At 37.5% G+C, this 13037-nt stretch overlaps 1 protein-coding gene across 1 annotated transcript; it reads left to right on the top strand.

Annotated features, from left to right (window-relative positions):
• Nucleotides 1-3572: 3572 nt before the first annotated feature.
• LOC131151438 (uncharacterized) lies at nucleotides 3573-4979 on the top strand. The gene has a single exon (XM_058102683.1). The coding sequence runs from the start codon at nucleotides 3573-3575 to the stop codon at nucleotides 4977-4979; it is 1407 nt and encodes a 468-aa protein (XP_057958666.1).
• The last annotated feature ends 8058 nt before the right edge of the window (nucleotides 4980-13037 follow it).

The raw sequence follows: 13037 nt of genomic DNA on the forward strand, positions 1-13037 counted from the left end.
ACCAAAATACCAAAAAGTCTCTCTTTCTTCTTTTCTTTGTTTTCCAATTTTCGCATGATTGTATGCTTATTTTTAATAGATACTAAATAGTAAGATTTTATTGAGGTTAAACCCTCTAGATGGATCCTATGAAAGCTTTTTCAAAAGGGTTAAAAGCTGGAAGATTTTTGTAAAGATTAAGAAAAAATAAAGAAGGTTGTAGAGGGGTGGTTGACCAACCTCTGCAAGCGGTCGATTGCCTGATCTTGCAACTTGTTTTTTTTTTTTTTTTTTTCTTGTTTTAACCATTTCTTTCAGAAAATTGCTTTCAAAAGGGGAAATATACGCGTGGGCGCGCACACACACAAAAGATATATATGACAACTATTTATAAAATGGGTGTTATAGGGTACTGGTTCTTTGAATTCTAATAAAAAGAATTTAAGGAATTACCTTCCCTAATCACAAAAGTACTCTTGAACCTGTAGACACCCCAATTTTAACTAGGCTCACCCAGAAAGACTTGTCATAATAAAGCTAACTTTAAGTCTAATCAAGCACTAGTTGTTCTTTTTCAAATTAGAGTCCCGTTTATTTTCCAATGAGTCTTTTTTGAATTTGAGTTCCAATATTCTAGGTGAAATGTCGAATCTTTTTAATTTTAATTTTTAGTTTTAATTGACGTTCTGTAATTGCAAAAATTAATCTTTTTAGGCTAGGTTTTGAAAATCCTTTGTTTTCAAAATTGAGTTCTTTAGCTTTTAATTGAGTTCCTTTTGAGTCCGTTATTTCTTTTCATTTTTGAAAATTAATTTCATTAATTTCTAATTTGAGTCCTAGATCTTAATTTGAGTCCTTTAGAAATTTTGAATCAAACTTTTAAATATGGAATTAAGTCCTTCAAATTTGGGAAATTGAGTCTTTTTCAAAACCAGGTGTTGTGGTTAAGTCTTAAAAGTCATTTTATTATCAGATCACTTTTTTAGGAAAGTTTGGTCAACAAATTTTGGGGCAGAATTAAAAACATAACATGAAGTCAAACTTTATTAGGGGATGGGGACACGTGTCCAATTACAATGCCGGGTACACACGTGCAGTGCAGAATACAGAGTGATGTGCATACAAAGAATTAACATGACATACATACAGGAAAAGAAATACAAGCATATTCCAAGGAGAGTACAAAGAATGGTTGCAGAGCAGGCGACTCGGGGGTACATACATTCAGGAAATACATAAAAAAAATTAAAAAAAAATAAAGAAAAGCAAAAGCCCTCCAATTCCTTGCTGCCATCTAGAGGCTCCAAGCTCACCTGTGCACAAAGAGGAAAAGGGCAAGTCAATTGGCAAAGGAAATTTAGAAAATAAATAAAGACTTAGAAATTCACATGAGCAGGAATAAGTTTGTTAAACAAGCAAATATTCCCGGGGAATTCTGTTGGAGGGGAAAGGAATTGGTACCCATTGAACCCTCAGCCTCCCTATAAATAGGGAGGGTGTTCTTGTATATCAGATAGAATGAGGGAGCATAGAAAAATTCTTAGAAAATAGAGAAAAAAGAAAAGAGAAGAGGGAAAACTCTACAATAATTAAGAGCTTCAAGAAAGGCGATCAGAAAGCTAAGTAACACCTTGTAGAAATTGGGAGGGGAGAGAATTAGAGAAGAGAGGTTCTGTAGGATTTGGAAGAGAAAAACTTAGAGGTTAGGGAAGCTTTACCAAATTGTTGAGAACAGAGAAGAAGTGGAAAATAGAGTATAGGAAAACTCTGCAAAAAAGAGGGAAGCACCATCGAGGAGCACTAGAAAATCTCTACAAAAAAATTGAGAGAAAAATCAAAGAGAACTTTAGGAGAATTACTCCAAAATTGAGAGAAGAAAGAACTAGAGATGAGAGAATAGCTTTGTAGAAATAGCAAGTTGTAGAGAGAGAACTCTGCAAAAGCAGAGACTAGAGGGCACTATTCTGTGCACACCACATTTAGAACAGGAGACAGGTAGTATTCAAAACCAGAAGCAGAGCTTGACCCAAACCTGGTTCCAGTTCGTGAACTCTCAAACACACATAGAGATTGGAAAAGAAGACTGGAGGAGAAAGAAGGTGAAGGTAAAATGAGAATTGCTCTTTAACTATATTCAATACATACTACGGTGCTATATGTGAACTGTAAGTGCGGATCCCCCGTTCCCTAAGTCTTAGGTTCAAACCCAAAATAATGACCCGAATCCAAAATTGAGGTCAAAACTGTTTTGAGAACTAACCCGAAACCCCGACCCATTTACCATCTTAGACCTTAACCCAAGTTTGAATTTGAGCTCGGGTTCGAACCTTGTTTTAACTCGACACTTGTAGACCATTTTTGTTTCCAACCTACAGCCCTTTTATAGATTGAACCACAGGCCCACAACCATATTTTAAACTCCTCGACCCATAGCCTTGTTTTAAAAATTCCCTGAGGCCTAACCATTTATAAAAACCCCCCAAAGCCTATTTTAAAATTCTCTGAGGCCCACTGATTTCAAAACCCCCAAGCCCTTTTCACATATAACCTGCAACCCTTTTAAATAAAGCCCGGCTTAACCAAATCTTGTTTTTAAAACTTTACCCCAAGCCCATTTTTTTTTTAGAAAACACCCCAAGCCCATTTATGGAGTCGCTCGAAGCCCAAATTAATCCCAACTCACCTCTCAACCCATTTTTGATTTTGTCAGACCATTTTAGGTCTAAGTTCGAACCCATCTTTTCTTGATTCCATATGCTCAAAACATGGGAGAACCAAGAACTTCAGAGAGAAATTGAGAGAGAAAAGGGATTCTGGGGTCTTTGTTCATATGAGCTTTAAAGGAGAGAAGAGAGACAGAAGGCTTTGTAAAAGATGGAGGGCTTGTAGATTGGAAAAGAAGTTGTCTTTTCGTAATTATTTTGAAATTCAAAAATAAAATAAAAAATTATTTTACTATTTACTTTTCACCTTTTAAATCTTGAAAAATCTATAAAATAAATGATATTTTTTGAAAAACTAAAAATAAAAATAAAAAATATTTTAGACAACTAAATAATCCTAAGATTCCCAAGAAACAAAAAGGATTCTCCGTAAAATCAAAAGGGTTTCACTTGCTGCAATTTGAATAAACTTATCACAAGAAGGCATCGTATTCAGATGTTTGTGTGCCTTGGTCTAGTAGTGGGGGAGGGTTTTTGAGAAGCCACCAGGATATGCCTTCCCTGACGCACTCTACAGCGGCAGAGCTCTCCCCAAATACAAAATGCAGCTTGTAATTCTACGAAGGGAAAAAATATATAGATATATAGATAGTGTGCAGTGAACCCTGTAAACCTCTTTGCTTTGAAATACAAATTCGAGGCCCAACTGTCCAAAAACCAAATCGAGAATAAACCCAGCATCATCAACTTTCCAGAAACTCGACTTAAGAGAATTTTTTTTATTTTTTTATTTTTATTTTTGGAGTAGGAGTTTGCAGCTTATGTGCATTTACTCTTAAGTATGTTAACAATTGGGGTTGCGTACTTGACCTCTGGACGTGCTGGAAAACCTGGTTGTGATAAAATTTCCACCACCACTCATTCGACAAAATGCCCCACTCACTGAATCTGAGCTTTGATGTTACAGGTTTGATTTCAAAGAAGAAAGCAAAGAACCAACTTGCAATTATTTGGGAAATAAGCCATGATCTTCTGGATTCTGGGAAGGACTATCACATTGTAAAGGACTTTTCAATGGCCTACAAACATGTACAAAAACTTCTCTATGCCCCATTGCATCTTAATCACAAGCCAAGTGGAGTGTGGCATTTGAAAATGCTACATTATCACTACTCAAAGGAATCCCAAGAAGAGATTTTGCCTTCTGATTGGTACGTGAAGGCATTTCCGAAGATAACAAGATTGTGCCACCAGCTGAAAGACGTGGATTTGATTGATGGTAGACTAGTTTACATAGATGATAATTCAAGAATCATTGATGATCATGTCAAAGAAAGAATGTATGCTTTCAAGTCACTGGCTAGGGCATTCCTAGGGTCTGCATCAATGCAGGAATCGCTGAACAATGTGATGACCTCTTCCGCAGGTGGAGAATGTTCTCCAGTTGTTTGTTTCAATAAACAGATTGAAAGAGAGCCCATAACTATAAAGTCACTCACCAAAGTGTGCAACTTTCTAAACATTTCTGCACAACAAAGGAAGTTGGTGCGTCTCACGATATGCCCACAGGTCACACAACACCGGGTATGGACAGGAGCACTAGAGGAAATACTAAAGGGCTTGAAATCTGATATGGAGTCTTTGAATCATCAGTTGTTCAGCCAAGGTACCCAGATGGGTCACCAAATAGTCTCTAGCTGTCTAAAGTTTTTGGATGACAAAGCCATTTCCTATGACCCTGACTCCACTTCGTGGATGCGCCTTGCACCTGCAAAAATAGTTGATTCCCCTGCTAATAAATGGGAAGAAGTTCTTGATATGTTTAATGATCTCATCAAATCTTTAAGAAATGAAGAAGAGTTACAGTTTCATGTGTCAAAGCTTGAGGTCATGAAAGAAGGGCTTGCTCAGATCAAGGATGTGTTAATAGATAGAAATATTGGGTACAAGGAGGCTCGACATCAAGAGAGCCTAGTGCAAAAGAAGCTTTCCAAGACATTAGGTCATTCATCCAGATGTTTGTTCACACTTCTGCAATATTACCTCTGTGGCAGTATTACAGATATTGAAGTAGAAATATGTGGCGGGGTTTATGGGGTAGGGATGGATAGGTATTGCTTGTGCATGGGAAGGATTTTAACTTCTAACCAGGAGAAGATGGTTTTGAGTGGGGTTAAGCAGTTGGACAGGGCTCTAGGGCTTTTCAAGTTTATATGGGAGACAGCAAGGATGAAAGGAGTTTTAGAGCTGCAAGGCCATTTATGGTGCGTTGGTGCGGAGAAGAAGACAATTGCTTATAAAGGAAATAAGTTTTTTGTACATGCAATTACTCTCTGATCAAAGGACTGCAGGATGGAGTTCGAAGAGCATTTTACTATTAGACAATGGATGATGATCACTGAAAGCTAGTAAAAAATCCAGGCATGTTATCTAACTCTACCAATTGAATTGATATTCATTTATAAACATATCGTTATCTAACTCTACTAGTTGAATTGATATTCATCTATAAGCTTAGCAAATGCACTAATATCATTCTTTGTTCTAATTACTTGACTTTATAACAAATTTTTTCATTAATGTATCAGAATGGTGCAACACAATCAAAGAGCAGAATTCTATCACAAAACCTCTTTTTGACACTAATGTTTGAATTGTTTCTTTGCTTATGAACAACACTGAAACTGTGACACCACAGTGTAGATATTTAGCTTTACTTTTCATATTTATTAATTATTATAAACTAAACAAAATGTGAAAAAAAAAAAAAATTACAATAGATAAAACTGGATAGATGTTATAAAAATGAAACATCTACTGCTGCAAATATCATTTCAAAAGTGTTAGAGAGGTCTATAGAATTATCGGTATCACCTACACCATCCAAAGAGTGCCGGGAAGATTCGATTAAACATAAACAAAAGCATAAAATCCAAATAAGAATCACAATCACAGCAAACCAATCTAAAATACTAACTCTGGGAGCACCAGGGAAACCCCCTAAGATTTGAAATATCAAAGAACAACAATGACACTTCTTTTAGTCCAATTAGGCAATTATTGTTGGAGGCTTAAGTAGTGCAAAGCCTCCAATGGTACTGACTACTGAGACCATAAAACATAGTAGAGCCGATTATAAAATCTGAAATACCTAGAAGGTGTTTTTGATTATACGTAGTACTCAATCTATCAATACCTTTCTTTTATGTAACTTCTGAACTTATACAGCTGCCCCTACCATTTTATTGGATTTAGGACAAATTCATTAAAACTGATAACTTAATTCGGTAACTAATTAGATGAAGAAGAGATAGAAAGAGAAATTGATGTCTACTCCAATCATGTTCTGTAGAAACTCTCAGATCAACCATTCATTGCATTTTGACCATTCCATCCTGATTTAAACCAATTTCAACCATGTATGTCTTGCTGTGTGTCTCCATGGAGGGAAAGTCGTTGACAGTAGCCCATATTTTGAATCCTATGAAGTTTTGGATTCAATCTTATGAAGAATGTTAGTTAAGCTATCTAAAATTAAAATCTTACAAATAATCTAACCCCATGTTTGAGAATTTGGAAATTTTAGTCCTGAGATTTAGATTTGTATGAATTTGTACAAAACTTTCTACTCTCATGTATTACACTATCCAAATGCTCATAAATTCAAATTCAAGACTTGAAAAATCCATACTTCTAAACATAATCTAAAAATATTTTTTTACCATGTTACAATTAAGAACCACATTAATTATTTAACCATATTAGGCAACCTTACTAAATCTAATGTATCCCATTTTTATAGTCCACTATCAGTCTTAAAAATGTAAAAGATTATAGTTTTTAGATCATCTACTAGTAGTTCGATACGCGTGTGTGCATGTGTGTGTAATAATCCTATTTAATTATCAGATAGCAATCAATTGAATTATCAAAAACCACATAATCTTTAATTAAGGTAAGGCTTAATAACAAAATATGGACCTTAGAAAAGGTAAGACTTAATAACAAAAGAAATCAAGCACTTAAACAAAAGTAGAAATTAAAATTTAAACTTTTAACTTGTTGCAATTTAATTAAGACCTAAACTATCATTAGTGTTGTAATGTGGAACCATCTAATGGTTGTTAAATCTTCGGTAGAATTTTTACATGTTAAATTCAAACTATTCAGTGAGAGCTTATTTAAGGCTTTGATGAATATAGACTATAAAATGTAAGGTCAGTTGTTCGAGTTGGTGTGGGCAGAGAATAGAGAAGTTATTTGTGCGGAATTCAACTTTCCAAGTAAATTGAATTTGGAAGCAAAGTTGTGTTTCTTCTTGACGTCTCTAACAAAGTCTTACCTTGTTCAATATTGTAATATCTTGGCTAAGTAAACCTTCACTAATTCATGCTCATTTTAACACATGTTGAATGAATTATTCATATGCAACACTAATTTTAGTGTTAAGAGTTTAAATTACAACTTTCATATAACGCACAGGATTTCTTTTTTTCCACGATCAGGCCCAAAGGTTGTGTATAAGGTTATCTAGTTCCCACACCAGGTAGTTTTGGAACATCAAATATACTTAGGAAAAAAGTTTATAGTATCAGCAAATTAGCTGAACCTTTCATATTAACAAACATTGATGTGGCCACATGCAATTTTAGAAAGAGGTTTGCACAATTGAATTGGAAGCTTAATTTATATTTTACTATCCCAGCAAATTTGAATCAATTTTGTTGATGCAAATGCACAACGAAAACTAAACAATCGAGCTCGAAACAAGTAATGCAAACACTCAATGATGAACAATGCGAAAATACCAATCAATCACAAAGAATAAACAAAAATAATAATCAAACACACAAGATTTATGTGGTTCAACAATTTGCCTAGGTGCACGAGAGTAATGATTGAATATTTTACTATCACAATGTCAAGCTTACTTCTAGGGTTACAAATATTGATTAAATATGAACCTTAAGCGTACAGGAACCTTAGAACCTATTTAAATCATCGTTGTAAGAATTCCTAGAGGAAAATCCTCCAATCCCCTTAATCTACTCATCTTCCGATTAAAAAATCGTAACTTGAGCCAAACGAAACTGTCAAACGATTTCAGCCAAACCATCGATGGTTGTAGGCAGAGAGCTGGATCTTATAAACTAAACTGAAATCGTCAACGGTTATTAGGAAACTGTCAACAACTACTACAACCAGTTTCCTTGTTCTTCACATCATGATGTTTTTCCAGTACATGCGTTCTACTCAATATGAGCCACATCTCCAACAACCTCCACCTTGGCGAATATTCACCACTTAGGAGAAATCCAAAGGCATACCCGCTGCTCTACCAGGTACCGTAGATTGGGACTGTCTCCCATCTTGCACTTGGAGATGTTGATAAAGTCCAATAAATACTTGAACTTGTCCGTTGTGACAAACTTTGTCAACATATCAACTGCAATGTCATATGTGTGAACCTTCTCAAGTAAAAGTTCACCTAAAGCAATAAGTTTTTTGACCCTGTAAAACTGCACATCAATGTGATTTGTGGTAGAGCTCCTATCAGCCAAGTCTCCTGCGTAGTCAGCATCTACATATGCTACCATTGATAGATCACTCTGTTGTCTATTGAACATGATGTCATATCTGGTTGTACCCCTCAAGTACCTAAGAATCCACTTGATCGCATCCTAACGAAGTCAACCTAGATTTGAAAATAACTTGCTCACCATGCTAATAGCCTGTGTCAAGTCCAATCTTGTACATACCATGACATACATCAGACACTCCACTGCACTAGCATAGGGGACCTTTGACATATTACTAACCTCATCATCTGTCCTTGGGCATTGAGCGGTAGACAGCCTGAAATGACTCGTCATCGGTGTGCTAACCGGTTTAGCATTATCCATGCTAAACCTCTCCAGCACCTTCTCCAGATAGCTGCCCTGAGATAACTATAGTTTCCCTGAAGCTCTTTCCTTGTGAATCTCCATGCTAAGAATTCTCTTGGTTGTACTCAAGTCTTTCATATCAAACTCTTTTCCCTACAGAGTCTTTAACTGATTTACGTCAGTCATGTCTTTAGCAGCAATCAGCATGTTGTCAACATATATTAACAAAAATATGAGAATCGTCCTTAAGACTTCTCACATAGATGTCGCAATCGTATTAACACCTCATGTAGCCAATATAGATCATATAGGTGTCAAACCTTTTGTACCACTGCCTCGGAGACTATTTCATCTTGTAAAGTGATTTCTTCAATTTATAAACTAAGTGCTCTTGTTCAGGTTGGCAAAACCATTCTGGTTGTGTTATGTAAATCAGTCCTTCTAGATCTCCGTTGAGGAACACTATCTTTACGTCTATCTACTCCAGATGCATATCATGTTACGCCACTAGTCCCAACACTATCCTGATGGAAGTGTGCCTAACCAAAGTGGAGAATATTTCATCATAATCAACTCCCTTCCTTTACGAGTATCCCTTTGCTACCAAGCGAGTCTTGTACTTCTTTCTTTCCTTTTCTGAAATTGTTTCTTTCTTCGTGTATACCCTCTTACATCCAATTGTCCTCTTCCCAACAATAAGCTCCATCAAGTCCCACACCTAGTTCTCATGCAACGATTTAATCTCCTCCACTATAGCGCCCATTCAACTACCTTTCTCTTAGTTGTGCACGGTCTCTTGAAACGTAGTAGGATCCCCGCTGCTAGTGATAAGCGCATAAGACACAAGATCGTCAAAATCTTACCTGGGGGGTGCCCTAACGATGTGTCTGGGTCTATCTACAGCTATACTGAGATGCGGTTGCCGATCATCTGAATTAGAACTCCTTGTGTTCTAAACCTTGTCATCTCCACCCTGAGTTTCTGACTCTACTTGTACTACCGGCTAATCTTTCGAGCTAGAACTCCCTGCATTTTTGCCTTGAGTCTCCAACTCCATATGAATGGCATGCTTGTTGCTGCTGCTATTTTCTGGCACATGTTTCTCTATTTCCTCTTGAGTATGCCGCAACATGGCTTTCTCATCGAAAACCACGTCTCTACTAAATACCACTTGTTTGTCACTGGATCCCACAACTTGAACCCTTTCACGCCTTTGTGATATCTCAGAAAGGTGCATCATCTAGATTTCGCCTCAAGTTTTGATCTCTTCTTACCAAGAATGTACGCATAGGCTGGACACTCAAATACTCTTAATCCGAAGTAGTCTACCTCGTTACTTGTCCACACGTCCTCAACAATTTTCCCATTTTGTGATGCCTTTGGTGATTTTTTTACCAAGAAACAAGTAATACTACCTGTCTCAACCTAGAAATTCATACCAAGCCCAACATTCAACCTGAGAAATCGAGCCCTTTTAGCTTTTGGTTCATCCTTTCCGCCACACCATTTTGTTGTGGTGTCCAGCATACTGTAAAATGTCTTCTTATGCCATGCTGCTTGGAAAACTTTCTAAAACCCGAGTTTAGGTGCTTAATTATGTTTTCTGTCCTGAGGAACTTAATCTTTCTCCTGGTCTGGTTTTCCACCTCAACTTTCCATAGTTTAAACTTGGCAAACTTCTCCGACTTGTGCCGCATGAAGTTCACCCAGACCTTACGTGAGTAATCATCGATGAAACTCACGAAATACACATGTTCCTCTCATAATGTCACTCTAATCGGCCCCCAAACGTCCGAATAAATGTTGTCTAGTATTCCCTCCGCCTTGTGCGTGGCCGTCACAAACCTTACTTTGCTTCCCAAGCACACAGTATTTTCGGAACTCCAACTTACATAATTTGACCTCCTTCAAAAAAATTTTCTTATGAAGTTCCTTCATCCCACACTCACCCATATACCCTAAACACATATGCCACAAAACGATACTGTCAAACTCAGACTCTGCGGCTGCAACTCTGCCTACAACCATAGTACCCAGCAATGATATTTATTACCCAGCACACTCTTCCCCTTCATCACGGTCAGAACGCCCTTTACAACTTCATTACCCCACTTTCAAATTTGTAACTAAACCCCGTTACAATCCAAGGTGCCTAATGAAATCAGATTTTTCCTCAACTCCGATATGTGCCTAACCTTACATAATGTCCTCACTGCACCATCATGTATCTTGATTCTGATATGCCCCATCCCGACAACTTTGCACGCAGCATCGTTTCTCATAAAAAAGGAACCATAACTCACCAATTTGTACATAGTGAACTAGTGTTTGTTAGTCATCATATGATAAGAACACGTCAAGTCTAAGATCCAAGAATCTGCGAACTCATGCGACCCAGATGAAACCGAGAGTATATCATTGTCACCGCTCCTAAAGTCTCCTTCTTCTACTACATTTGACATATTTGATGAACCTTTTGCATTCCCCTTCATCCTTTCCAGACAATCGGGTTTTATGTGCCCATTTTTTTGCACTTAAAACACCGTACGTCCTTCCTCTTCCTGGATTTAGACCGAGCCCTATGGTTGCTCAATCCACCCTAGAAGTTGCCTCTCCCACGATCCCGATTACCCTTCGCCACGAGTCCTTCACCTTGTGAACCCTCATCGATGGTCTTCTTCCTTTGATGGAACCCCAACAATGCACTCGTGATATCCTCCAACTCCATGATTTCTTGCCCCCATGCTAGAGTCGTAACTAGATTCTCGTACGTCGGAGACGTAGGTAAGGAATTCAGCAGCATCAATGCTTTGTCTTATTCCTAGAACTTTACATCAACTCGCTTCAAATCACTAATGATCTGATTTAATATGTTGATGTGTTGAGTCTGGCCCGAACCCTCTGTCATCTTAAGTCAATATAGTTTTTATTTAAGACACAACTTGTTCTTCAATGACTTGGACATGTACCGTCTTTTCAATTTCAGCCAAACCGCTGCCGGCGATTCCTCATCCATGGCGTGATACATCACGTCATCGGCTAGACTATGTCTGATAGTGAACACAGTTTTCGTGTCCAACTCCTTCCAACTCATGTCGTCCATGCCTTCCGGCTTCTTTCCATATAGTACCTTCACCATACCTTGCTACACCAGCAAGTCCTTTACCTTCCTCTGCCAAAGTTTGAAGTTTATCGTTCCATCAAACTTATTAACTTCGAATTTCATCAAAGAGATCCCAGCTATTGCAAACCAATAGCATTGATATTAATTGTTGATGCAAATGTGCAGTGGAAACCAAACAAATGAACTTAAAACAAGCAATGCAAGCACTCAATGATGAACAATACGGAAACAATAATCAATCACAAAGAATAAACGAAAGTAATAATCAAAGACTCAAGATTTACGTGCTTTGATGATTACGCGCTTAAATTGCATAATTAGGTGTTTTAATTCATGTATTACGAATTATATTTTTAATTAAATGTCTAATTACTCTCAATATTTTAACATTGCGTTCTATTTATAATATTTGAATTTTATTGAGTAAGTCATGAATTTCTTGTATTTTTTTATTATAGGGCAACTATTGGAAGCTAAAAATCGACATTACTCTGTAATCTGGGCGTAACTTTCTCATCCGAGCTCCGATCGAGACAATTAAAATTCTGGGGAAAGCTAAAGAAGTGCTCTATGACTTTCGTGTTTTGAGTTTTGAGAGATACGAGCTTTAGGAAGGTCAAAATCTCCTTTATTTGCTGGCAAACAACAAAAGAAGAAAAAAGAAGAAATAAGACAAGAAAAAAATATAAAAAAATAAATATTTTGGGTTGATTTGACCCGGCATGCAGCCGGGTCCTTTCCTTGTGCGCTAGGTAGGGATAGGAAGGCTTAAATAATTTTTTTCTTCAATTTCAACAGTAGCACCCCTCTTCCTTCTCTCCAATCTCCCTCACGCACGCACTTTTGTTGCTAACTCTCTCTCTCTTCTCTACTCTGGCTCTCTTTCTCTTACTTTCTTATCTCTCCCTTACTTATCTCCCCCTTTTGCTGTTTTGTTTTTGTTGTAGGGCCACAAAGACGAACCTTGATGCTGTAAACCAAAAGCTGAGCCTCCAAGTTGCTCAATCGAGAAAGCTCCGTCCTTTGCTGGCTGAAGGTCCCAAGCGAGAACACTTCCTCTACTGCTGCCCCGTGAGCACCCAGCCCTGATTCCTTGTGTTGTGCTGGAGAAGGCCAACCCGAAAGACCCTTTCTTCCACCCAAGCTGCTGCCCTCTCCCTCGCTTTGAACTGTAATCCAACAATGGCAAACTCTGCCTCTCTCTCTCTCTCTCTATCTCTAAATTGCCATTTGAGATTTCTAAGACCCCCTATTTGTAATATGTGCTCATATACTAATTGGAAGCATGGCACAAAGAAAACAAAGTGGAATTTAATATGCTAGTTGTCCTAGGCGGAATCGTCGACGGTAGCCTTATAATCGTCGACGGTGTTGGTCAATTTCAGA

Source organism: Malania oleifera, chromosome 3 (genome assembly GCF_029873635.1).
Source record: "Malania oleifera isolate guangnan ecotype guangnan chromosome 3, ASM2987363v1, whole genome shotgun sequence".
Lineage (NCBI taxonomy): Eukaryota > Viridiplantae > Streptophyta > Magnoliopsida > Santalales > Ximeniaceae > Malania > Malania oleifera.

Coding starts and splice junctions, on each gene's coding strand:
- LOC131151438 (XM_058102683.1), top strand. CDS start 3,573: ATGCCCCACTCACTGAATCTGAGCTTTGATGTTACAGGTTTGATTTCA.